Source organism: Corythoichthys intestinalis, chromosome 15, assembly GCF_030265065.1.
Source record: "Corythoichthys intestinalis isolate RoL2023-P3 chromosome 15, ASM3026506v1, whole genome shotgun sequence".
NCBI classification, from domain to species: Eukaryota; Metazoa; Chordata; class Actinopteri; order Syngnathiformes; family Syngnathidae; genus Corythoichthys; species Corythoichthys intestinalis.
Genome location: NC_080409.1, coordinates 16,118,855 through 16,143,635, shown reverse-complemented (window position 1 = coordinate 16,143,635; position 24,781 = coordinate 16,118,855). Strand labels below are relative to the sequence as shown.

General features: G+C 38.9%; 1 protein-coding gene across 2 annotated transcripts in view; it reads left to right on the top strand.

Moving 5' to 3' along the window:
- Positions 1-20,026, top strand: part of LOC130931255 (pleckstrin homology domain-containing family G member 3) — a 54,413-nt gene extending 34,387 nt beyond the window's left edge. The window contains exons 10-19 of one of the 2 annotated variants that reach the window (XM_057859893.1): positions 2,125-2,217; positions 2,593-2,679; positions 2,764-2,794; positions 2,885-2,986; positions 3,493-3,525; positions 6,604-6,614; positions 7,781-8,020; positions 8,731-8,838; positions 11,589-12,885; positions 18,896-20,026. In XM_057859893.1, coding sequence (XP_057715876.1) covers positions 2,125-2,217; positions 2,593-2,679; positions 2,764-2,794; positions 2,885-2,986; positions 3,493-3,525; positions 6,604-6,614; positions 7,781-8,020; positions 8,731-8,838; positions 11,589-12,885; positions 18,896-19,470 — 2,577 coding nt within the window. In that variant the 3' untranslated portion in view covers positions 19,471-20,026. Of the gene's footprint in view, positions 1-2,124; positions 2,218-2,592; positions 2,680-2,763; positions 2,795-2,884; positions 2,987-3,492; positions 3,526-6,603; positions 6,615-7,780; positions 8,108-8,730; positions 8,839-11,588; positions 12,886-18,895 lie in introns of both variants that reach the window. The other variant, XM_057859892.1, reaches the window with a different exon arrangement.
- Positions 20,027-24,781: the final 4,755 nt, after the last annotated feature.

Below are 24,781 nucleotides of genomic sequence, written 5' to 3'. Positions count from 1 at the left end.
TTGCGTTGACGCTGGAATGAGTAAGCAAACGAGGTGTGTTTACCCCCCACGGAGAGCAACGGCTGGCTGCATAAACTTTAAGGTTGTCTTTGACCGGAATAGCATAACGTCGTCAAAACACAGAACCACTGGGAAAGCGAAGTAAGATTTTTTCTTTTTAAATCGCCGCATTATTTTTACCGGCCCCACTAGACCAGTGCTTGGAGCATTCTGGTGGCTCTGACTGTTTTAAAAGTACAACCGGGCCACCGAGCCATTTATTTTGTTGATCCCTGATTATTAATTTGAGCGTGTCATTTCATGTAAATTGTAATTTCTGGACTACAAACCGCAGGTGTGCATACCTTAACAATGCATATTTACATAGATGTTAAACAGAAATGATTGATTGATAAAAATATTTATTAACCAGATAAACACGCATCATCATCACCAACTTGTGTTATCTGAATGCTTGAAAACTAGCTTTAAAAAACAGGTTACTACATTTGCAAAGACAAATAATCCACTTTACATTGCCTTCTAAACTTGAAGTGGATGAAACCCTCTTAAAAACAGTTAATAGCTAGCGCTAGTCCTTTTATAGCAACTTTATTGTAGCATTCTGTGGCAATAAAGTCCTCCGAGTGCCAGTTGAAAATGGCTAAAAAAAACTGGTTACTACAGTTGCAAACATATATAATCCACTTTACCTTGCCTTCTAAACTCGAAGTGGATGAAATCCTCTTAAAAACGGTTAATAGCTAGCGCTAGTCCTTTTTTAGCAACTTTGTCGTGGCATTCTGTGGCAATAAAGTCTTCCGAGTGCCAGTTGAAAGTGAATAATCAACGCTAGCGTTGCATTCGCTTGTCGTAGCAAATTGTGGATGCCCCTCTATTTAAAATTGTCCTTTTGTAGCAGCATGTAGCATCTTATGGAGCCATATTCATCAATAAAATCCTGAGTTTTTGAGTAAGTCTGACGAGCGTCTGGCAAGCTTTATCGGTGCTAGTCTAAAGCCAGTCTTTTAAAATATGTCTAATTATCCATTTTTTGTTAATTTTAACAAGAAAATATGAAGCTTCTTTCAAAAAAAAAAAAAAAAAATCCATAAATAAGCTGCTTCCTTATAAAAGCTGCAGGGTAGAAACGGCAACAACAACAAAAATAGCGGCTTATTGTCCGAAAGATATATAAATAAATAAATCAATTAAAATAATAAATAAAAGTTTATATCTTTTTTAGTTTTTCGGGGAGATCTCAAATGAAATTAGTTATATGAAACCAGGGGTGGGAACTTCTGGATAGCTCACGATAGGATACGGTTTGCGATACAAGGCTCACGATAATGATTACGTATCTCACAATATGGTGATACAACAAGTATCGATACATGGGTCAGGAAATCATACATGGGTCAGGAAATCATTCTACAATATACAATATATTGATTTTTGGTTGCTTCCTGTTGATTTTGGTTCATTTATGGATCAGTTCCTGTTGACTTTGGGTTACTGAACAGGAAGTGACCCTGGAATGTCTCAAAATGACTCAAAATCAACAGGAAGTGACCTGTAAATGCCCTAAAATGAACATGAAGTGACCTATACTTTAAATGCCATGGTGCTAGACGTCCAATCTATTTTTGACCCTCCCAGTCAAAATGGATTGGATGTCTGGTACGGTCAATGGCAGCCAGTGAGCTAACATAGACACTATTATAGTGGAAGATTTTCGTAGTAACCGGTCGGTCCCCCCCCAAAAAAACAATGACACTTTAAAGCGATAAGTCAATTCTTGGCAGGAGCATATCGATAACCTTTTGGAATATAAATTATCGCGATACATCACCATTTCGAAATATTGTCAGACCCCTATGTGAAACCTTGAATACTGTATAATTATGTTTAATCCATTTGTTCTCTGCCAATTAAGTGCAGTAAAACCCAAAAAAGTAATATCATATTGATTTAACTATTCTATACAATAATGGACATTTAAAAATTTAGTGCATAGGAAATATTTAAAACGCATTTTTTAGTGTGTGGGGGACTTATGTATAACCTCCCACTCATTAGACACATTTCAATTTTTGACTGGACCTTTCTTCTTGCATAATTCCATACCTCTTCCTCTGATTTTAGTGCTCCACCTTGATGCTACTTGACAGTGCGAAAGACCCCTTGCTCTTCAGTGTTATCCATTTCAAACATCCCAAGCAGCCCCACACAGTGCAGGTAAATGTGATTGGTTCTGCGTATTCAACTGTCCATCGTTAAATGGTTTGTGTTCGGACGTAACCTCACTCTGTAATGTTAATATATAGTGAATGCATGTAAAGTGAGTAATAGGGAACACAACTTTTTTTTTTCTCTAAAGTTCCTTAGGATTTGATATTTTAAATACATGTCCAGTGTTATATTTTGAAATGTAATAACATTATTTCTTTTTTTAAACATCAGTTAACTTTTTATATCCACTTTATTTCAAAGAATGTTTACAGCAACAAACAGTTTAAAATGAGGCTCATAAGATGCATTGTGTTTTGTGATGTCATGCCAGCATGTGTCATCTGTATCATTAATAACATGGACAAGGGCTCGTTGTTGTAGGCCAAATCTGTAGAAGAGAAGCGTCTTTGGGCTCATCACATCAAGAGGCTTATTCTCGAGAACCACAACGCCATTGTTCCGCCAAAGGTACACAACAATGTCCATTCACTCAATAACTTCATCTCTACTGAGCCATTTTATCAAAAATCTATGATCCCTCTGACTTTTCAGGCAAAAGAAACTATCGTTGACAATTCAGATTGTGAGTATGGGTATACAGTATAGTAATATTATAATTACTCAAGTAGAGAGAAATTGTAATTTAAAGAACAACCACCCACTTCCTACTCAGGTGTTGGAAAGTACCACTGTAGTCCAGAGAGGGTGAAGAGAGCAGATTCCGATCATTCGGATGACATTCATCTTGCAGGATGGAACGTGAGGAGGAGATCGGGTCAGGCCTTTTTAAATTTATTGGTAATAATTTATTTGACAGTGGGTTCATAAGACTGTCATAATTATGACATTACACTGTCATTAGCATGAATGAATGCTTATGACAGATGTCATCAAGTGTCATCCGGCAAATTATGCCACTGTTGAATGGATGTAAAAGATGCGGATTGGACATAAATGGATTTAGTGACATACAGTAATTAGTGATGTGATGTGGTATTCGAAATAGAGCAAACCATTGAGCACACTTTTGAATAGATGTAAAAAATACGGGCTGGACGTACTGTAAATGGAGTTAGTGACATAATTTCCCGGATGACACTTACTGACTGTCATAACCATTTATTCATGCTCATGACAGTGTCATGTCATAATTATGACAGTTTTCTGAAAGTGTTTTGAACCCACTGTCAAATAAAGTGTTACCAATTTGTTTAATAATGGAAATGACATGTGTCACATTAATGATATTTCATGCCATTGTCTTTTTTTCATCTCTTTTAGAACCTTCTAAACAAATCATAAAAAGTACAAAAGGTCAGTATCATACTGAAATTCACCGGAATCTATCTGTCTGTCTTTTTTCGAAAACTATGAATTGCAGTCCTCAAACTTAGTGGGAGGGTATATCTTGGTACATCTCTTCAGCAATTGGTCAAGAACTTAACCGAAAGTCACAAAAAATATGATAAGGTATAGATCGGAAACAAATCTTTCCGCCTTCTGAAATCGCCTTAGCCACAGGAACCAACCGGTCCCCATTCATTAAAAGAAACAAGTCCACGTTGATTGAAAGAATCAGTTGTGATTCTTCACATGCTGGTATAGAAAGAAATTGATACATATTAATTCAAAATGCAAAAAATTATACCGTATTTTTCAGACTATAAGTCGCACCTGAGTATAAGTCGCACCAGCCCAAAAATGTGCAATGAAGAGGAAACAAGAGTATAAGTCACATTTTGGGGGGAAATTTACTTGATAAAATCCAACACATAGAACAGATATGTCATCTTGAAAGGCAATTTAAAATAAAAATACAATGGAGAAAAACAAGCTGAATAAGTGTACAGTATGATAATGTTACATGATGCATGAACAACGAAATGTTAACGTGGCCAGTATGTTCATGTAACATAGCTATTAAGAGTTATTCAGATAACTATAGCATAAAGAGCATGCTAACAAGTTTACCAAACCATCACTCCAAAACACCAGAATAACATGTGAAATGATATAATAATGTGTTAATAATTTCACACATAAGTCGCCCCTGAGTATAAGTCCCACCCCAGCCAAACTATGGGAAAAAAAAAAACTGCGACTTACAGTCCGAAAAATATGGTAATGGTTTGCCAAGTAATTTTTAATTTATTGAGACATACATTACTGTATTTTTCAGAATATAAGTCAGGGTTTTTTTTTTCATCGTGGCGGTGCATCTTATACTCAGGAGCGACTTATGTGTGAAGTTATTAACACATTATTATATCATTTCACGTCATTTGAACACTAAACTGCAAGCGGGCGCTCAAGGCCCGTGTTTCTACATTGGTGGTAACTGATAAAAACAACTGAGAAGGGCTGAACAAAATGGTACAGAAAAGAAAATCATACTCCAGATTACAAGATGCAAGTAGTTATATATGCAGCCGAAAACCGTAATCGAGCAGCAGAAAGAAAGTTTGGAGTTAGCGAAAAACTTGTAAAGGACTGGCGAAAATTTGTTGTTTATGCGTCATGTAACGTTAGCATACCGTACACTTATTCATCCTGTTGTTCTCTATTCTATTGTTATTTTGAATTTCCTTTCAAGCAGTGTTGTTTTTGGCAGCCCTTATAAATTTTGTCTTAGTCTTAGGTTTTTGGACAATAATACTTATTAGTCTTAGGCATATTTAAGTCATCTCAAAATGTGTTTGTCTTCGTCTAGTTGATGAAATCTCAAGACTAATTTCGTCTAGTTTTAATCGGTAAATTTAAAAAATGTACTCCAAGAATGCATAAATAAAAAAAGGTTTCCACCTATTTCGAATGAACAGTGACAAATGAGCACATATTGTCGCGTCTACAAGGACAACGCCAACTTGGTTATAATACACACTCATCAGGAAAACAGTACGTTATTCTCAATCAATTCTACCCACATGGACGCCACGAACCGTATGTTTAAACATTGAGTTTAAGCGGACACTTCACGTTAGCATTAGGCTAACGCTAAGGTGAATGCTATGCTAATGCTACGAGTTACATTTAGTGTGTGATATTCACTCAGCACAGATTTTTAAAGGCTAAAGCAACATACCATATTCTCTCCGGCCAAGATAAGAAAACAAATCTTACCGTGTGAGAGGAGAGGACACTAGTTGCTGGGCGCAGCACGTCAAATGCCACATCCAGATATTGCTTAAATGTAAGCTAACTACAAAGAAAATGTCACACATTGTGAACATGTAACAGAAAACATTGCGCATTTTCGTCTCATCAGACGAAAACTGGCATTCGTCTCGTTAGGTTTTAGTCTCCACGTTTTTAGCTCGTTATCGTCTCATCATCGTCATGAAAATGTGTTCGTTGACGAAATATTTTCGTGATAGTCTTTGTTGACGAAAACAACACTGCTTTCAAGATTGCATGTCTGTTCATGGTGTTGTATTTTATCAAATAAATTTCCCCCAAAAAATGCGACTTACACTCTGGTGCGACTTAAGCTTTTTTTCCCTCTTCATTGCGCATTTTTTGGCTGTTGTGACTTATAGTCTTATAGTCCCATTTGTTGAATATCTTAAAAGTAACTTAGTTTCCGGTATATAGATGTATGCACCTATCATCAACCACTCTGATGATCCGTATCATAGAAAAGCATTTCATATCGACATCACACCTCTGCCCCCCCCCACTCAAAGATGGCCGCAAACCAGATCAAAAGACACACTCCCACTACACAAGCCTCACCCATAATGAAGTTAATTATATGCCGTTGGAGGCTCTGTCCTACAGAAGCTCTTTTCAACAAGCGCATTCAGCCTTGCCTTCAGATCTGCTCACATTTGTCCTAATGAACTCTTTCAGTGCCATTGAGGATTATAGACGTGGCTGTTTTCATCCTTCTGCTGTGAATTCAAATGAGTTGTTTACAAGTAGACATCCAATCGTTTGCTGCCAACACTCCCATTTCAAAGGGGGTGGACATCTATTGCCGTCAATGGCAGCCAATGAGTTCATTTAGAAACAGAAAGATTATATATATTCTTAAACCGGAGATATAGTCAGTTGCTCCGAGTTTACATCCATTTTGCGCACCGTCGTAATAAATATATCATTTTCATATCAACCTTCTAATCTCACTGAGGGAGTTGGTCGTCGCACCCTGGATAATAGCATCATGTTCAGTTTGAGAGAGGGGATGTTTGTAATTGACATTTATCTAATCACAAGGCCTCCCGTGAGTCTGGGCCAGACGAACCGCAGGAATACATCGTGCCCCGACAATAATTGCACAAGATGCATGTGATGCTCGTCTTATTTGCGCATGAAATATTAAACTTGAGAAAGTCAGGATGTCATCATTTGTTAATATCTACTTCTCTGTTTTCTTCTTCTTTACTTTCACAGATGTTCTAAAGGTAAGTGTTGGAAATCCATTCATGTAATGCTAGCTAAAAATTAGGGATGCTCTAAAATGAAAATTCTTGGCCGAAACGGAATTTTAAAAACTGGGTCAAAAAACACAACCAATTATTATTCGACGTGTTTTAAAGATATTTTTTCATATTTCTTTTGGGGACGCACACACACCCATTAGAACCTGTTATTATTCAGATTTTTTTTAACCCTCTGATGCATAGTGGTCACTACAGTGGACAGCTACTGAAATGTACCTTTCTCTTTAATGCATTAGTTTCTGTGGTTTAATTGCAAAGCAACCAGCAGAGTGCTCTCTGCTGCCATACTTTATTGAGGAAAATTAAGTGGTCAGTCGGTGTAACTGCAAGTAAATAGCCGACAACCTGCCACCGGTGTCGACTACAACTGGCATATTCTGTCAATACTTCTATGCCAGAAGAGCTACAGTGGTTAAAAAAAATGATATACAGTAATATCTAGGCATAGACTTAATAATGATATTGACGGGGCGCGGGGCCCTGCATTGTTGGCGTGGCCGTCAAAGCTGACCGAGTGGAATCTCAGACAAAGCTTTTTTTCGTTGAAAATTCTTGTGAATAAATGCTTAAACCCCTGAATTCTTAATAGCAATGGACGTAAAACTCGATTTTTGGTTAAAAGCAAAAAAAAAAAAGGTGCAGTTAGCATTTATTTTACGTAAATATGTCGAATTACGATGCTAGTCTGTTTGTCAATGTGGTGGCTGCCATATGTAAACAGAGCTTTTCCAGTGAAAATTCATGTGAATAAATGCTTTAATCCCTGAATTCTTTATAGATATGGATGTTAAACAGTCTCCATTATTGGTTAACAGCAAAAAAACGTGCAGTTAGCATTCATTTAACGTAAATATATCGAAGTAAGATGCTAGTATGTTAGTCAATGTGATTGCCGCCATATGGAAACAGAGCTTTTCCGGTGCTTAGGTGTTGGAGTCACCGAATATAAATACTGTTACACTCTCACTGCTGGGCTATTTACTTGCGTCAAGTCAACTGCCGGTTTTGGTAATGCTATTTAGCCATAATTCGGCCAAAAACTTTCAGCCACCACTGCAGTATGCTTTGGAAAGATATAGTTTGTGTTTACCTTGCCATTCAAACCACATCTGTAACTTCACACACAGCATGCAGAAAGTGAAGGCAACCTGTTAGGGGACAGGCACCAACCTCAGCCCGTTCCAAGCATCAGGACACAGGCCGGCAGTGTATGCGAGCCCCAAGACGAGACGTCCGCAACTGAGGAAGCTCTGCTGCAGCTAAGTTCTACTCCAACAAAGCTGAGCTCCTCGAAGACAGGACAGGAAAAACAGGAGGATGAGGAGGGAGAAAGTTACAAGGAGGATTTACTGATTGGGGACGACCAGGTAGCCGACTTTGCCAGCTCCGTGCTGGCCGCCATCTCCTGCTGGCACTATAGAGCCAGGGCTTTGCTTTCTTCTCACTTCACAACGGTGAGGGTTTCCAGCCACCCACGGCTTTCCCGTTTCCTGCTTCGTTGCGCTCCTCTCGACCCCTCTTTTCGCCCACGTGGGCCCTCGTCCCGTTGTGTCTCCATATACGCATCCCACTAACAGCTGTGTGTGCAGCGTACACGATGAATGAGTCAGGCTGTATTCATGTTCTTGTGGGCTGAAGCGCTTCCATACTGTTCACAGTGAAATACACGGGTCATGTTCTTTGTTTGCACGGCGCTTTCTCTGCATGTGTTTATCTTGTCAATGTCAGCATGCTGCGTTTCATGATTACTTTGAAATGAAACTCGTGTCTTCATTTGCATTACAACCACTGAGCGAGTATGTTGCGCTTGACTTCAAAGGTTAATGCAGCCATCTTATTAAGCCATTATAATAGCATGAGGTGCGCTGTCTGATTAACATTTTCCTTTCCCAGTTTTCATAATCAAGCTCTATTGTTATAGCGCAATGGATTCTGACTACGTGTCGTTTCATTTGCAAGACCTGAGTTTGAGTATTTTTTAAGGGTGCTTGACTGAACTTCAAGTGATGATTACAATAATTCTGCTGAGTGCTGCCTATATTTTTAGATTTTGAATAAAATGTATGGACTCTTTCAGGATGATGCCGTCGGTGATGCCGCTCATTTGACCGACAAGCTAGGAAAGCAGACTCCCAAAACTCTTGGCCTTGAAGAAAAACAGACAGATATAAAGGAGACTAAATGGGTACGATTCTCAATACTTTTCGTGTTTGCTTTTGGAAGGATAGTCTATTTGCTCCATGACTGAGACAAACTAGTGCAGGGGTGTCGAATACATCTTTGTTGCTGGTCACATTGTATTTATGGTTTCCTTCGTAAGGTCGTTGTGTTAGACAACCCATTGAAATATTTTACTCATTTGGTAGCCATTGATCGCGCTAGATGAAAAAAAATTATTCAAATCCTATTTTGGAGCCGCTTAATGATAATTATTATCCCCCCACTCCCCAATTTATATTTCCTTTCAAAATGAAAAGGTGTGAAACGGTGTATATACTCTTTTTAATTTGTTTTGCAATGTTAGTTTTTTTAATAAAAGAGAAAATGTAAATATACTTTCTTAAATATGTTATTCATTAATTCATCCATTATCCATGCTGCTCCTCCTCACGAGGGTTGCGGAGGTGCTGGAGCCTATTCCAGCTAACTACAGGCAGTAGGCGGGTTACACCCTGAATTGGTTGCCAGCCAATCGCATGGCACAATGAGACATACAAACATTCATGCACACACTCATACCTACGGACAATTAAGAGTGTTCAATCAGACTACCATACATGTTTTTGGGGTGTGGGAGGAAAACTGAGTCCCCGGAGAAAACCCACGCAGGCACGGGGAGGACATGCAAACTCCACACAGGAAGGCCAGAGCCCGGGATTGAACTCTTGATTTCAGAACTGTGGGGCGGACGTGCTAACCACAAGTATATTATGTTTATTTTTTATTTTTAATAATTTTTTTCATGGTCATATATAGCGGAAAACACTCAGGTGACCTGAAGTTTTGCTCTGAGACCCCCAATTTGGCCAAATTTCAAAATTGTCCAACATGCATGTATGATACATCTTTAGAAAGCTTAAAATGTCAATTTTCTGGGGGAAGAAAAATTTTGAACAGGAGGGCATTTTCAAAAAAACAAAGTGTTTTTAACCCCTAACTTTAACTTGAGGTGAGAGCATGAGAGCATAATTAAAGACACCATGATTTTAGCGAGATATTATAGGGTACTTGCCTTGTTTCAATCCAAAAACTCCGTGTAGCATGTCTCAGAGTGTCAAGACACAGCTGTGAACAGCCACAGCCGGACTTTTTGGGAATTTTATGGGTGAAACATGGTTATATAATAAGGGTCGCCAAGCAGAAATCGCAGACATCAAGGAGTGGTCGAGATTTTCTTTTTCTATATTTACCCTTTTAAACGTTTTGTTTTGTTTTTTTCTTTGTTTGGGTCGATTTTTTTTTATCATCTAAAATATCGGGGAAAATGCGACGGTAACAAAAAATATATACATTTAAGCGATAGTTATGAGGTAGATATCCGTAACATATTTACAGACAATATATTTGTCATTGTGACATAATATGTTTAAAAGTTTAAAATATGCGAGTGAATAATTTTATAAAATCTTTTTTTTTTTTTTTTTTTTTTTTTTTTTAAACTAAACATTGGACATCAATTAATGATTCTAAGCTAAAAATGATAGACATTTCGAATAATAAATATAGTTACGTAAATTCTTTTTATGGCTGGTTGAAACAAAAGCGGTTGCGTGGTGTCTGTAAACGGGGGTCTCCAGGGTAAAACGGACAAATTAAAAATAGTTCGGGGGCTTAATGCGCCATGAATCTGCTATAGCAGCATATAGACGTATTTTTCTATCAAAAACAACAGCTCTTTTGTCTTAAAATACTGCAGTTTATTTTAAAGAGGGGTGCAAGAACAGAAACTGCTTTTTCAGCCTTTTCAAAGAGGGGTGCCAGAGCAGAAATGGCTTTTTCAGCCTTGTCTGTGTTTAAATATTCTAAAACTAAATATTCTCATTTTTTTCACCTTTGGATTGAATTTAAAAAAAAAAAAAAAAAAAAAAGAAAAGAATAAACAGCTAATATTCTTTTCTTTTTTTGCAACTTTCTTGCACTGGGGGGGTAGAGAAATTTGAAGTCGATACATGCGGTCTACTTTTACGGGCAGCACAAAATGATGCGGTGCGCCGGATCTGGGCCACAGGCCTCCAATTTGACACCCCTGATCTAGTGCCACACACTACCACCACATTTTACCAAGTCCTATTTTAATAATGCAGAGATACATTAATTAATCGGTTGTTAATAACGTCCAATGCATTTGAACTGCGATGGTTGGCAGTGAATGATCATGTTTTAGCGCCACTGACGGCAGTAGACCTCCAATTCATTTCAAGTGGGTGGGCTGCAAGTGAATATTAACGGCCAGTTTCTAGTTCAAATGGATTGAAAGTTGATCAGTGTCGATGTCGGCCAATGAATGCTCACCTGTAGTCTGCACTGAAATTATATTTTGGGTCCAACTGCAGTTCTTAATAGAGGCCACAACAGTTTCCACTCAACAGGCACTCAGTTTTCCAAGGCTTGTCTCAAAATTGTACTCCAAAAGAGCAGGCAACACCTTGAAATTAATTTGCCACAACTACAAATATTGTTTTTTTAAATTAGTGGAGTGTTTGCAAGGTAAAGTAAAAATGCATTTAGAATGGGTTTTCCTAATCATATTCAATTGGGCCTCTGAATGCAAAAGTGAAATATCATAAGCTTCGGACACTTTTGATATGGCTGCTTATTTGACTTTACAATGGTCCATTAAGATAATGGAGAGTGCAGAGTACTTTTATTAAAATGTTTCACTGGCTTCCGATGCCTAATTAAGTTCCTTTTAGAAATGCGCTTGTCACATTTCAGATCCATTTGGATGAGACGCGCCTTTCAGACAGCGCCCCTCAAGTGGAGAACATCCATCAATGTCCCGAGTCGGCCCAAGAGGCCATCACGGTGGAGTCTGTGGAGACTTCTCGCGAAACTGGCGAGGAAGAGGGAGGAAGCGACTCATCAGGCCTTCAAGTGGAGGAAAACAGCGCGTTGATGAGTAGTGAGCTCTCTGAAGAGGAGGACGATGATGACGCCGCGAGGAGGAAGTGCATCCTACCGTGCTCCGTGTTGGACCAGGCCAGCGTCATCGCTGAACACTTGATCACGGGCCTGGTCCCTGAGGATCTGGGCTTGCTGGCCTGCTCCTCACCTTTGACCTGTAATGAAGGATCCACAAGCCCCTCCACCTGTGCAAACTGGCAAGAAAAAGAGCCCAAAATGTCTCCCGCTGAGCCAACTTCTGAACCACAGTTGATCTCTGAGGCCAATTTGCCTGTGCGGGAATCTGCCCTCGCTGAGAGTGAGCATCGTTCCACCCTCTCGAAGCGGGATCTCCTACTAATCAATAAGATCAGGAGGTACTATGAGCACGCCGAGCACCAAGACGCCAACTTCAGCATCAAGCGCAGAGAAAGTCTCTCTTACATCCCTGCAGGTCTAGTGAGGCAACTGAGCCGACAGCTAAACAATATTCCAGACCGGCAGGAGGTCCCGGTCCACAGGAAAGTCCTCTCCCGTTGCAGGCCTACTTCCTGGTCCGTGTTCGATCTTCCGGGTTTAGAAAAGAGTCCAAAAACCGACACTGAATCACAGAGATCTGAGGAAGTAAAGGCTAGATCTCTAAGTGTCACAGATTCTTCAACCACCGATGAAGACTTCCGACCATCATCAGAAATGCTCAAAGTCTGGCAAAGCATGGAATCCGAGGAAGACGACCAGCAGATCGATGGGGATAAGCAGTCACACTTTGAATATTTGGACTCCTCAGAGCATAAACTCACAAAGCAAACATCGCTGATTGTAGAAGAGAGTGAAACAAGTCCTTCGTCGGAGGGTTCGAATGTTTTAGAGGAACAACACTCCAAGCGGCCTAAACCCTCTGCGATTCACAGGAAGAACTCTGTTCAACGTTCCAGGATTATTAGCTTCAGAAGCAGTGTGGACGAAGACCAGATCCTGCAGGACATGGGAAAGATGAAGAACAAGGTCTTCCAGTTGGCTCGGCAGTACAGCCAGCGCATTAAAAATAACCGACCGGCGGTCTGGCAAAGGAACCGGGAAGGGTTCAAGAACATGCCTGCTGTCCTAGAGGAGAAGCTTAAGAAAAAAGGTAAATGGAATGTCAACATTCGCCATTTCACTTTTTTGGAGAAGTGTCGCATAAAAACGTTTTGCGGTTTTTGTGCTCACGTCAAAGAAAATACGTGAGAAAAAAAATACTGTGAAAAAGTTACTTTAAGCTTTTTCTTGTCTACGATGAGACATTTTTGTGTTTGAAAATGCAATCTTTATTCTACTTGTTTTACACGTCACATTTTCAGTTAACTTCAACTAGGCATGTGCCGGTATGAGATTTTGATGGTATGATAACCTTAAGCAAAAATATCGCAGTATCACAGTATTGCAATTTATAGCTCTGAAATGTGTTATTTTGAGATGTATGGGTTTTAAAAAATCCATTAAACAGGATTTTTTAAAATGTTCACAGCATATTTGCAAATTGGAACATCAACATGAATACAGTGGGGCAAATAAGTATTTAGTCAACCACTAATTGTGCAAGTTCTCCCACTTGAAAATATTAGAGAGGCCTGTAATTGTCAACATGGGTAAACTTCAACCATGAGAGAATGTGGGGGGAAAAAAACTGAAAATCACATTGTTTGATTTTTAAATAATTTATTTGCAAATCATGGTGGGAAATAAGTATTTGGTAGTAGCCTTTGTTACTGTGGTCCCAGCTCTCTGTAGGTCATTCACTAGGTCCCCCTGTGTGTTTCTGGAATTTGTGCTCACCGTTCTTATCATTTTGACGCCACGGGGTGAGATCTTGCATGGAGCCCCAGATTGAGGGAGATTATCAGTGGTTTTGTATGTCTTCCATTTTCTAATAATTGCTCTCACAGTTGATTTCTTTACACCAAGCGTTTTACCTATTGCAGATTCAGTCTTCCCAGCCTGGTGCAGGTCTACAATTTTATCTCTGGTGTCCTTCGACAGCTCTTTGGTCTTGGCCATAGTGGAGTTTGGAGTGTGACTGACTGAGATTATGGACAGGTGTCTTTTATACCGATAATGAGTTAAAACACTTGCCATTAATACAGGTAACGAGTGGATCCTCGTTTGACCTCGTTAAATGAAGTTAGACCTCTTTGATAGCCAGAAATCTTGCATGTTTGTAGGTGACCAAATACTTATTTTCCACTCTAATTTGGAAATAAATTCTTCAAAAATCAAACAATGTGGTTTTCTGTTTTTTTTCCCACATTCGGTCTCTCATGGTTGAGGTTTACCCATGTTGACAATTACAGGCGTCTCTAATCTTTTCAAGTAGGAGAACTTGCATAATTGGTGGTTGACTAAATACTTATTTGCCCCACGGTATAATGTTAAATAAATAACAAAAAATGAATAACTGAAATATTTTAAATAAAATTGAAATAAATAGAACTTATAGACTAAAGCCACAGCTCAAGTTGCTCAACATTAGAACAAGAACAAAAAAAGAACTGGACTTAAAATCAATTTGATCATATATTGTTTATGTCAAACACATACAAACACACACAAACACTTCTATTAATATTAATTAGTTGAATATTAATGGTGAGCGAGAGAGACAGACCGCGTGTGTATGACTCGTATCATTACTTACACATTATACACACGCACATACACTCACCCTCTCTAAACACAGAAAGTCGCTACGCAGGCTGTATTATGAAAAGGTTATTTTGATAATGCCGGAATACTTTACAAAAGTAGGTTAATGGTTGTGAGGAAACTAGTTAGCCGTCTTGTCATGCTAACTAGCCATGTTAACACGTTAACGCTTACGTTATAGTATTTGTTTTACCATCGCTAGACACACGAAACACGTTAGAGTGAACTGTTGTCCTTCCTCCTCTAAGCCGCGGCCGTCTGTTTTTTTCAGTAGCCGAAGTACTCCCTATTTGCGACTTTTTTTGGGGGGGGGGGTGTCTCAGGTGTAGTTTCAACACCTTCAGCCATTGTGTCTATTCTACAGTACAGCAACAGACACAGGACAGTGCAACAACTGGAGGGGGTCGGGTGAGAGCTGCCGCTCCAAGCCACGAATTTCTCGCTTCATTTTAAGGACATAAAAAATAGCTAATACCATACTATGGTATGATGGAAAATTTTAGTGGTTTTGAAACAGTGATGTTTTCATACCACGGTAAACCTACAAGCTAGAGAGTGAAAACAAGTGATGAGGAACGCTTTAAGAAGTGTTTTTGTGTGCAGCAATTGTAAACTGTTGATCTTTTTTTGTTTTATTTATATGTGGGCTAGTGTTTTCGTCAACAATGACAGTCATGAAAAGATTTCGTTTTTTCATGACGACGAGTAAAAACTTGGCTTGGGAGACTGGAACAAAACAAGATGAATTACAGTTTTCGTCTGACGAGACCCAACGAGATGAAAATTCGACATAATTTCTGTCATATGTTCACAATGCATGACATTTTCATTTTGTTCATGGAATACGTCAGCTTGCATCGTAGCAGCGTTTGGGTCACGTCACTCATGTGAGATGAGCTGCACCTCTCCCTTACTCTCCTCACTGGAGTTTAGGATGTGTTTAAAGCTCGGCTTGCTTGTTTGGAAACACATTGTAAGATTTGTTTTCCTATCTTGGCAAGAGAGAATATGCAATGTTGATTTAAGCTTTAAAGGTCTGTGCTGAGAGATTATCACAAACTAAATGTACAGGTAGTCCCCGGGTTACGACGTACTCAATTTGGGCCAGACATGTCCAAAGTCCGGCCCGGGGGCCAAATGCGGCCCGTGGTCAAATTTCATTCGGCCCCCAAGCCTCTGTCATAAAATCAATAACGTCTGGACAGACTTTAAAAAATTGTCAGCAGTACTGCTACCAGCATATGAAGTAGCTTACACACTAAATGCTGCTCCTCATTTACCCACTAAAAGGCAGCAGCACTCTAAGCAACATCACCCCGTGTGACCCTTTACTTCCAATTTTCTAAAATGGCAACAATCAACAAAAAAAAAGAAAGTTGACTGCGTCGGCCGACACTTCAAGGATAGGTAGAAATTGGACTATTTCTTCACTAAAATACGCAACTGTGTCTGCCTCATTTGCAAAGAGACAGTCGCTGTTTTTAAAGAGTTCAATGTAAGGCGATATTACCAAACAAAACACGCTGACATGTACGACAACATTACAGGGAACATACGCAGCGAGAAATTGAAGCAACTTGAAGCTAGTTTAATTTCACAGTAGCAGTATTTTGCAAGAGCCCGAGAGTCGAAAGAGAACGCCACAAAGGCTAGTTGCGAGATTGTTGAAATGATTAATTTAAAAAAATAACAAAGCAAACGTGACACACAGAATGGCTTGCCAAAATTTGCTTAAATATATTGTTCTACGTAAAGGACGTCAGCCAAGGTCGGCCTCCCACATTTTTACCACACCAAATCTGGCCCCCTTTGCAAAAAGTTTGGACACCCCTGATTTAGGCAATTTCGACTTTAAGACACCGGAGTCTCGTCCACCATTGTCACCAGTCATTTTTCTCTTTCTTTTTTAAATAGCACCTTATTGTACCACACAGTATTTGGTTTTTAACTTTATTAATTTGACGTGTTCTGTCCTCACTAAACGTGAAGTTGTTCATCGTAACGGATAGCAAACAAGACAATGGTGGTTTTTGAAGCTTTTTCCTTCCTTCACTTTTGACAATTTGTAAAGCTGTAGCACACATATGTACACTTATGTTCAAAATAACACACATTTTAACAATAAAACACCTGAATCAAAACAATTGGCGTTCAAACGTCCATCTCGCCTGATCAAAATGTAAATTTAGTAGATTGAATTATCCTAATTTGCCTAGCAAAAGTCCGTTAGTTTAAATGCTACGAATGCTTTACAATTTTCATAGCAAATTGCTCACATATTAATCCACAAACTGCAGCTCTAAACTTAATTACAAGTGCATACACAAACATATATTAGCTGAAAAAATTTACAGCCGTATGTGGGCCAAACAAGAGGGCAGCTGTTCTATATCCATATCAGACGAGTCTCCTACTCAGTCATAGAAGCCAAGGCGACAGTCCGGCCCCACCCGACGCTGCCACCAGAGGGCAGTGTATTCTCCATCATTAAACAAAATACAATTCTTTTGGACTTTTTGGGTAGTTACAGTATTTTAAAGGGTTTATTCTGACTTGCGCAGAAATTCGGGTTATGTTGCCAGCGTAGGAATGGAACTAATTCGTAACCCGGGGACTACATGTAACTGGTCGTGTTAGCATAGCACTCGCGTTAGCATTAGCATCAACATTAGCGTCACGAGCATCCTCTTAAACGCTCAACTTTTTTTTACATGCAGTCCATGGCTTATAAGTGGGTTTGATTAGAAAATATTGTACTGTAGGACTGTCCCAAATGACTGATTTTCTTCCGATTAGTCAGCCGACTATTTTTACAATTAGTCGACTGATCTAATCAATTTCTTTTTTTTTTTTTTTCTTCACTAATTTAGTAATGAAATTTTTGTTGACGCTTATTAATTCACAAAAACATTTTGGAACACTTAAATTCTTTATTAAAGTACAAATAAACACATAAATAACAATAATAAATCACAAATAAACAATGAGGTCAAATGCTGATAATCCTGAAAGCATTAACCTATTGCAAAAGAATGGATTGTAAACAGATTAAGAACACTGACTTCGCCTTTCCAACATGATTAAAAAAAATTCTTAAAAAAAAAAATCTAGCATTAATATTATAGTATACTACTATATATAATAGTATTATCATAATTATTCATTGCCTGTCAGATTTTTCATAAAGGGTGTCATTTTAAAGCTATTCTTTATTCTTCTGAATAGAATTTTTTTTCGTTTGCAAATGATGTTAACCAGCGATTTTTCATGTTTGAAATGTCACCTTTTAACCGCAAGTTTGCATTGTAGGGAAAAGTCCAAAGTAGGTTGTCTTTTTTCCCCATTAGCCTCAATGTAGGAATGCTAACGTTTACAGTGTTTAATATAGTTGTGTTTCCTTGTTTCGTATGTCTGAACTTTAATTCTACGGCGTGTTGATGACCAATAAACATCTGTGAAAGGAACTGGAGTCTCATATGCCATTACCACGCATGCACAAATGTATGCACGCATGCGGCGATAAAACGCAACTGTCAAAATAACCGCCCACATTTTTATTTACCGTACTATAAATGGCCTCATTGCATATCACGACAGGCTTAGCAACTTCAATAAAACATGTCGTTAGTTAGTTAGTTAGTTAGTGAGAGGGACTTACGATCTGCTAGCTTGTTGTCTCCTATCGTCTTCCAAAATTACAACTGGGTGACGACGCTTTAGTTGTTCATTCACGGCCGACGTGCAGCCAAGCTTGGCATTGAAGAGACAGGACACGATAGTGTACCCTCCTTTGTTTCGTTGAAACAATTCAATGTTTTGGCAACTCTAGTGCGCTTTTTTTTGGCTTTGTGCCGCTTTCCCCGCTTGCATACCTAGCATCCGACATTCTCACCATTCCACGCATATATTTTTTTAACACTTCATTAACCGTCGACGGGATGTTGTGCTCATCGACGTATTTACGTCACCGCTAACTTCGACTAGTCGAGACAGCTCTAATGTAGTGCTTTTCCTCCTGAGTGGGCATTATCATCACTGAATTGGGGTTGTCCTTGTAGATGCTAAAATTAGTGCTTGTCTATGTTCATGCAATTGTTGGACAACTGTATTTTTGGACTAAAACTTGAATTTTACAGACGAAAAACATTGAGTAACTGTCCACTAAAACTCGATGACATTTGTATGAGATTTGTCGACTAAAACCAGACAAGGATGAACACATTTTGAAATGCCCATACTATGACAAAGACTGATAGGTATTTTTGTCCAAAAGACTAAGACATCAATTAAAAGGGCTTCCAAAAAAATCCCTGATGTGGTTTCTCTAAATCACAGATATTCACAAATTGTGGGTGGGATTGGCACTGTGTCGTAAAAAAGTGGCACGATTCAGTCACATTAGGTTACGACGTCTCCATGCATGTACTGTATTACATATTTGTATTTAATTTTTGCAGGTAAACCCAACCTGAGACTGCCCTTGAATGCTTGTGAACAGATGGTCATCCATGAGGTGAGTACACCAAGTCCAGTACAGACTCCGAGTTCAGCAGCCAGCTCCCTCAGCACAGTGACCGACCCGCAAAGCCCTGAGTCGGAGAACTTCCACTGGCCTGACGTACAAGAACTGCGCTCCAAATACAACCCCAGCATCCCCGACATAGACTCCTCAAAAGGGACACCGGAATGTTCTCCAGCCAGCTGCAACGGCTGTTCCCACGCATCTCCTCATGACGACCCCGCGCTAGGTTCGGCGGGAAATCCTGAATCCTGTCACGACTCGCCTCGGCCCCGGTCTAAGCTGCTGTGCAGGTGGAACTCTTGGGATGACATGCTTGATTCGCTGCCACTCCATGAAGTGCAGAACCTGCAAGAACCCGTGCGGTCACGTCCTAGCGAGTCTCTGACTGCGGAGGGAGACCACGTCCCCAAGGACGGCAAGTCGTCCGCTCAAAGTTTAGCCAAGACATCAGAAACTAATCTTGTGAAATGCTTACGGGAGAAGTTCCAGAGTTTAAGCAGCAGCTCATGAGCATGTTATATGTTCATATTTATTGCAACTAACAAGGAATGAAGGCAAGTTGTTGTCTGTTTTAGGGCAGTCCGCCTTGGACTCACTCAGTGATGACTTTTGAAGGGATGCTATATTAAAAAAAACCTTTTTATTATCATCACTGTTACGATGATCTTGAGCTTCTGCTTAGTTCTCACTCACTATTATGGTTAAAGCTATCCAAGTGGACGTGAGAAGAAGATTACCTCAGCTAAATTGACCGCACACCAAAGAGTTTCCTTTGTTGGCTCTGAAAATATATATTAAAAAGAAAAGTAGTCATTTGACTAATTACAGCTGTTATCGTGCATCACTGGAGCTTTATTTTTCACAAATGTATATTTTTATTGGTTTATATTTATGAAGTTGTATTTTGAGGCAAATGTTGGCCTGTAAATAGCTACTGTATAAGTCCATCTGAAAGCTTTCTTTTCCATAAAGACTACTTGAAGTTTGCCATATTTGCAATAAAAACAGAAATGACACGTGGCCGCTGGTCACAGATGTCATTGATTGATGCACACGTGTCGCGATTTGTGAAGACTGCATTCGTAGTTGATTACAAATACACTGGGAAACAAAGTTGTTGAGTAAGGTCTGACAACTCATAGCGGTTTTTCTCTTCCATGCCATTTTTTAAACACATACTTCATAATTGTATTGACGGGTCACATCCGTCAGTCACTGCGCAACGCCTTCAAGTAGGGGGCCGTCCTACAGTCTGCTTCAGTTATTCGCAGTCGGTCACAGTTAGTCAACACTTGCAGAGATCCAACGCCAGACTTAGGTTGAAAAAGTAGGAAAGCAGTACTGCATACAAACGGGAAGGATTTTCTCAGAAGCGATTTGTTCGAGGATTCAAGCTATTTATTATATTTTTCGCAAACGTGAAAAAAATCCATGGGAAAAATTAGCTGCTACAGCATTGGCATTATACTTTGCAATATTTACGTAAAATGAATGCTACCTGCCCGTTTTTTTTTTTTTTTTTTTTGCTCTTTTCACAAAGAATTGAGTTTTACGTCCATATCTACAAAGAATTCAGGGATTTAAGCTTTTTTTCACCAGAATTTTCAACGGAAAAAGCTCTTTGTTTCTTATGGCGGCCGCTAATTTGCTTACTGACTAACATCATAGTTTGCAATGTTTATGTAAAATACATGATAACTGCATGGGTTGTTTTTTTTTTTTTTTTGCTTTTAGCCAAGAATCAAGACTGTTTTACGTCCATATCTATAAAGAATTCAGGGATTTAAGTTTTTATTCACAAGAATTTTCAAAGGAAGAAGCTCCTTGTTTACATATGGCGGCCGCTAATTTGCTTATTGACTAGCATCATAGTTTGCAATATTTACATAAAATAAATGATAACTGCGGGCTTTTTTTTTTTTTTTTGCTTTTAACCAAGAATTGAGACTGTTTTACGTCCATATCTATAAAGAAGTTAAGCATTTATTCACAAGAATTTTCAACGGAAGAAGCTGTTTACATATGGCGGCCGCTAATTTGCTTACTGACTAGCACCATAGTTGACAATATTTATGTATGTATACATTTTTTGGGGGGGACATGGGAGGAAACCAGAGTACCCGGAGAATACCAATGCTGGCACAGGAAGAACATTCAAACTCCATATAATAAGGCCAGAGCCTGGGATTGAACCCTTGAGCTCAGAACTGTGAAGCGAATGTGCCAACTACTCAGATATCGTTCCGCTGTACTATTTTTAAAAAAAATGTATTTATTTTTTAAATCAAATATTGACATCCAATGACGTATGAAAAACAGACATGAATGCATTGTTTACTATTATTACTATTATATACAAGTCCTCCTCAAAAAAATTAGCATATCGTGATAAAGTTCATTATTTTCTGTAATGTACTGATAAACAGACTTCCATATATTTTAGATTCATTACGCACAACTGAAGTAGTTCAAACCTTTTATTGTTTTAATATTGATGATTTTAGCAAAAAAAAGTCAAGTTAAGAAAACCCAAAAATCCCTATCTCAAAAAAATTGCATATTTCATCCCACCAATACAAAAAAGTTTTAATACAAAAAAGTCAACGTTCAATAAATTATATCAGCTATGCATTCAATACTTGGTCGGGTATCTTTTTGCAGAAATGACTGCTTCAATGTGGCGTGGCATCTAGGCAATCAGCCTGTGGCACTGCTGAGGTGTTATGGAGGCACATCCACATTGTCGGGTCTGGTGTCTTTCAACTTCCTCTTCCCAATATCCCACAGATTCTCTATGGGGTTCAGGTCAGGAGAGTTGGCAGGCCAATTGAGCACAGTAATGCCATGGTCAGAAAACCATTTACCAATGGTTTTGGAACTGCGAGCAGGTGCCAGGTCGTGCTGAAAAATGAAATCTTCATCTCTATAAAGCTTTTCAGCAGATGGAACCATAAAGTGCTCCAAAATCTCCTGATAGATAGCTGCATTGACCTTGCCCTTGATAAAACACAGTAGACCTGCACCAGCAGCTGACATGGCACCCCAGACCATCACTGACTGTGGGTACTTGACACTGGACTTCAGGCATTTTGGCATTTCCTTCTCCCCAGTCGTCCTCCAAACTCTGGCACCTTGATTTCCGAATGACATGCAAAATTTGCTTTCATCTGAAAAAAGTACTTTGGACCACCGAGCAACAGTCCAATGCTGATTCTCTGTAGCCCAGGTCAGGCGCTTTTGCCGTTGTTTCAGGTTCGAAAGTGGCTTGACCTGGGGAATGCGGCAGGGTGCGGTCACCTCTTCTGGTTGTGCAGCGTTTCCTGCCACACTTTTTCCTTCCCACAGACTTCTCACTGAGGTGCCTTGATACAGCACTCTGGGAACAGCCCATTCGCTCAGAAATTTCTTTCTGTGTCTTAGCCTCTTGCTTGAGGCCTTCTGGACAACAGTCAGGTCGGCAGCCCATGATTGCGGTTTTGAGTAATGAACCAGGCTGAGTTTTTAAAAGCCTCAGGACTCTTTCGCAGGGGTTTTGAGTTAATTCGTTGATTCAGATGATTAGGTCAGTAGCTTCTTTAGAGTACCTTTTCATGATATGCTATTTTTTTTAGATAGGGATTTTTGGTTTTTCTTGACTTTTTTGCCAAAATCATCAATATTAAAACAATAAAATGCTTGAACTGATGTATCAGTTGCGTGTAATAAATCTTTAAAATATATGAAAGTCTAATGTTTATCAGTACATTCCAGAAAATAATGAACTTTATCACAATATGCAAATTTTTTTGAGAAGGACTAGTATATGTTAATTTTTGGACCATAAGGTGCACCTGACTATAACCCGCTACCCACCAAATTTGACACGAAAACAGCATTTGTTCAGAGAAAAGCTGCACTGGACTATAAGCCGCAGCTGTCCTCAATGTATTATGGGATATTTTCCCCAAAAGATATTAACCGGTAACACTTTATTTGACAGCAGCATTATAAGACTGTCATAAGTTCAAATGAACCACCATGAAGCTTTGAAACGATTGGCTGCAAAGCTTCATTAATTCAAGAAGCTTCATTTGACCATCACTGATCCGGTGGGGGAGACAGTCAACCTTTGCTGCCAGCACTGTTATCGTCCAACATGCCTCCCAGTATGCATTGCAGCGCTACAGATATAAATTACAATCAAAATTCATGTTTTGTGCTAATTATTTCCTCAGTTAATGTTCCATTTGTTTCGTTCATTGCTAGTTATGGTATTTGGTAACACTTTATTTGACAATGGCGCCATAAGACTATCATAAGACAATCATAAATATGACATGACACTATCATGAGCATTAATGAATGCTTATAACAGATGTGTTTTAATATCATCTGGCAATTTATCTCACTTTTGAATGGATGTAAAAGATCTGAGCTGCACATGAATGGAGAGTGACACATAACACACACATTTGCTGGATGACACTGAATGACATCTGTCATAAGCATTCCGTGATGCCCATGATAATCATAATTATGACGGTCTTATGACAGTCTTATGACGCCGCTGTCAAATAAAGTGTTACCTATTAACCCAAATAAATCAACAAATAAGCCGCAATGGACTATAAACCGCCACCCACTAAATTTGATACGGAAACGGCATTTGTTCATAGATAACCCGCACCGGACTATAAACCGCAGTTGTCCTCATTGTATTATGGGATATTTTCCCCCTAAAGATATTAACCAGTAAAACTTTATTTGACAGCAGCATCATAAGACTGTCATAAGTTCAAACGAACTACTGTGAAGTTTCTTGATGTAATGAAGCCAAGTGGTTCAAAGCTTCATTACTTCAAGAAGCTTGGTTTGGCCATCACTGATTCCATGGGGGAGACAATCAACCTCTGCTGCCAACACTGTTATCGTCCAGCATGCCTCCAAGCATGCATTGCAGCGCTATAGATGTAAATAATCAAAATTCATGTTCTGTGCCAATTTGTTCAGTTACTGTTCCAGTTGTTCCATTAATTGCTAGTTATGGTATTTGGTAACACTCTATTTGACAGCGCTGTGATAAGACTGTCATATTACCGTCATAATTATAGCATGACACTGTCATGAGCATTAATGAATGCTTATAACAGATGTGTTTTAGTGTCATCCGGCAAATTATCTCACTTTTGAATGGATGTAAAAGATCTGAGCTGGACATAAATGGAGAGTGACACATAATTTGCTGGATGACACAGAATGACATCTGTCATAAGCATTCAGTAATGGCCATGATAATCATAATTATTACGGTCTTATGACAGTGTTATGACGCCACTGTCAAAGTGTTACCTATTAACCCAAATAAATTGCCGCAATGGCCTATAAGCCGCAGGAGTCAAAATGAAGGGGGTGAGGGGTAGCAGCTTATAGTCGGAAAATTACAAGTATATTGTTTATATAAAAGATGTCATGAATGTGTTTACCTCGTTACTATGTTGTAACTACCTAATCTATGGAGAAAAACAATGTGCTCGAGAAAAAGGAATGGCTGCATATTTGTAATCGGAATGCCAATTATAATTTTAACGATCATAAAAATCAAACTGAATTTTTTTTTTTTTTTTCAAAGTGTTCCCCTCAGTGTTGTAGTATTTGTAATAGTCACTAATGCATTGATAGCTTTGTGTATAATAATATTAAATACATTTTTTTTTAATTGAAATTTTCATATGCCAATTTCGATTTATATTAGTGAAAAATAGTTTGATTTGCACTCCAAAATACAGCTTTGGTTTGAAAAAAGCTCGTGTCAAGTTAGCTAACGTTAGTTTAAGCTCAACCG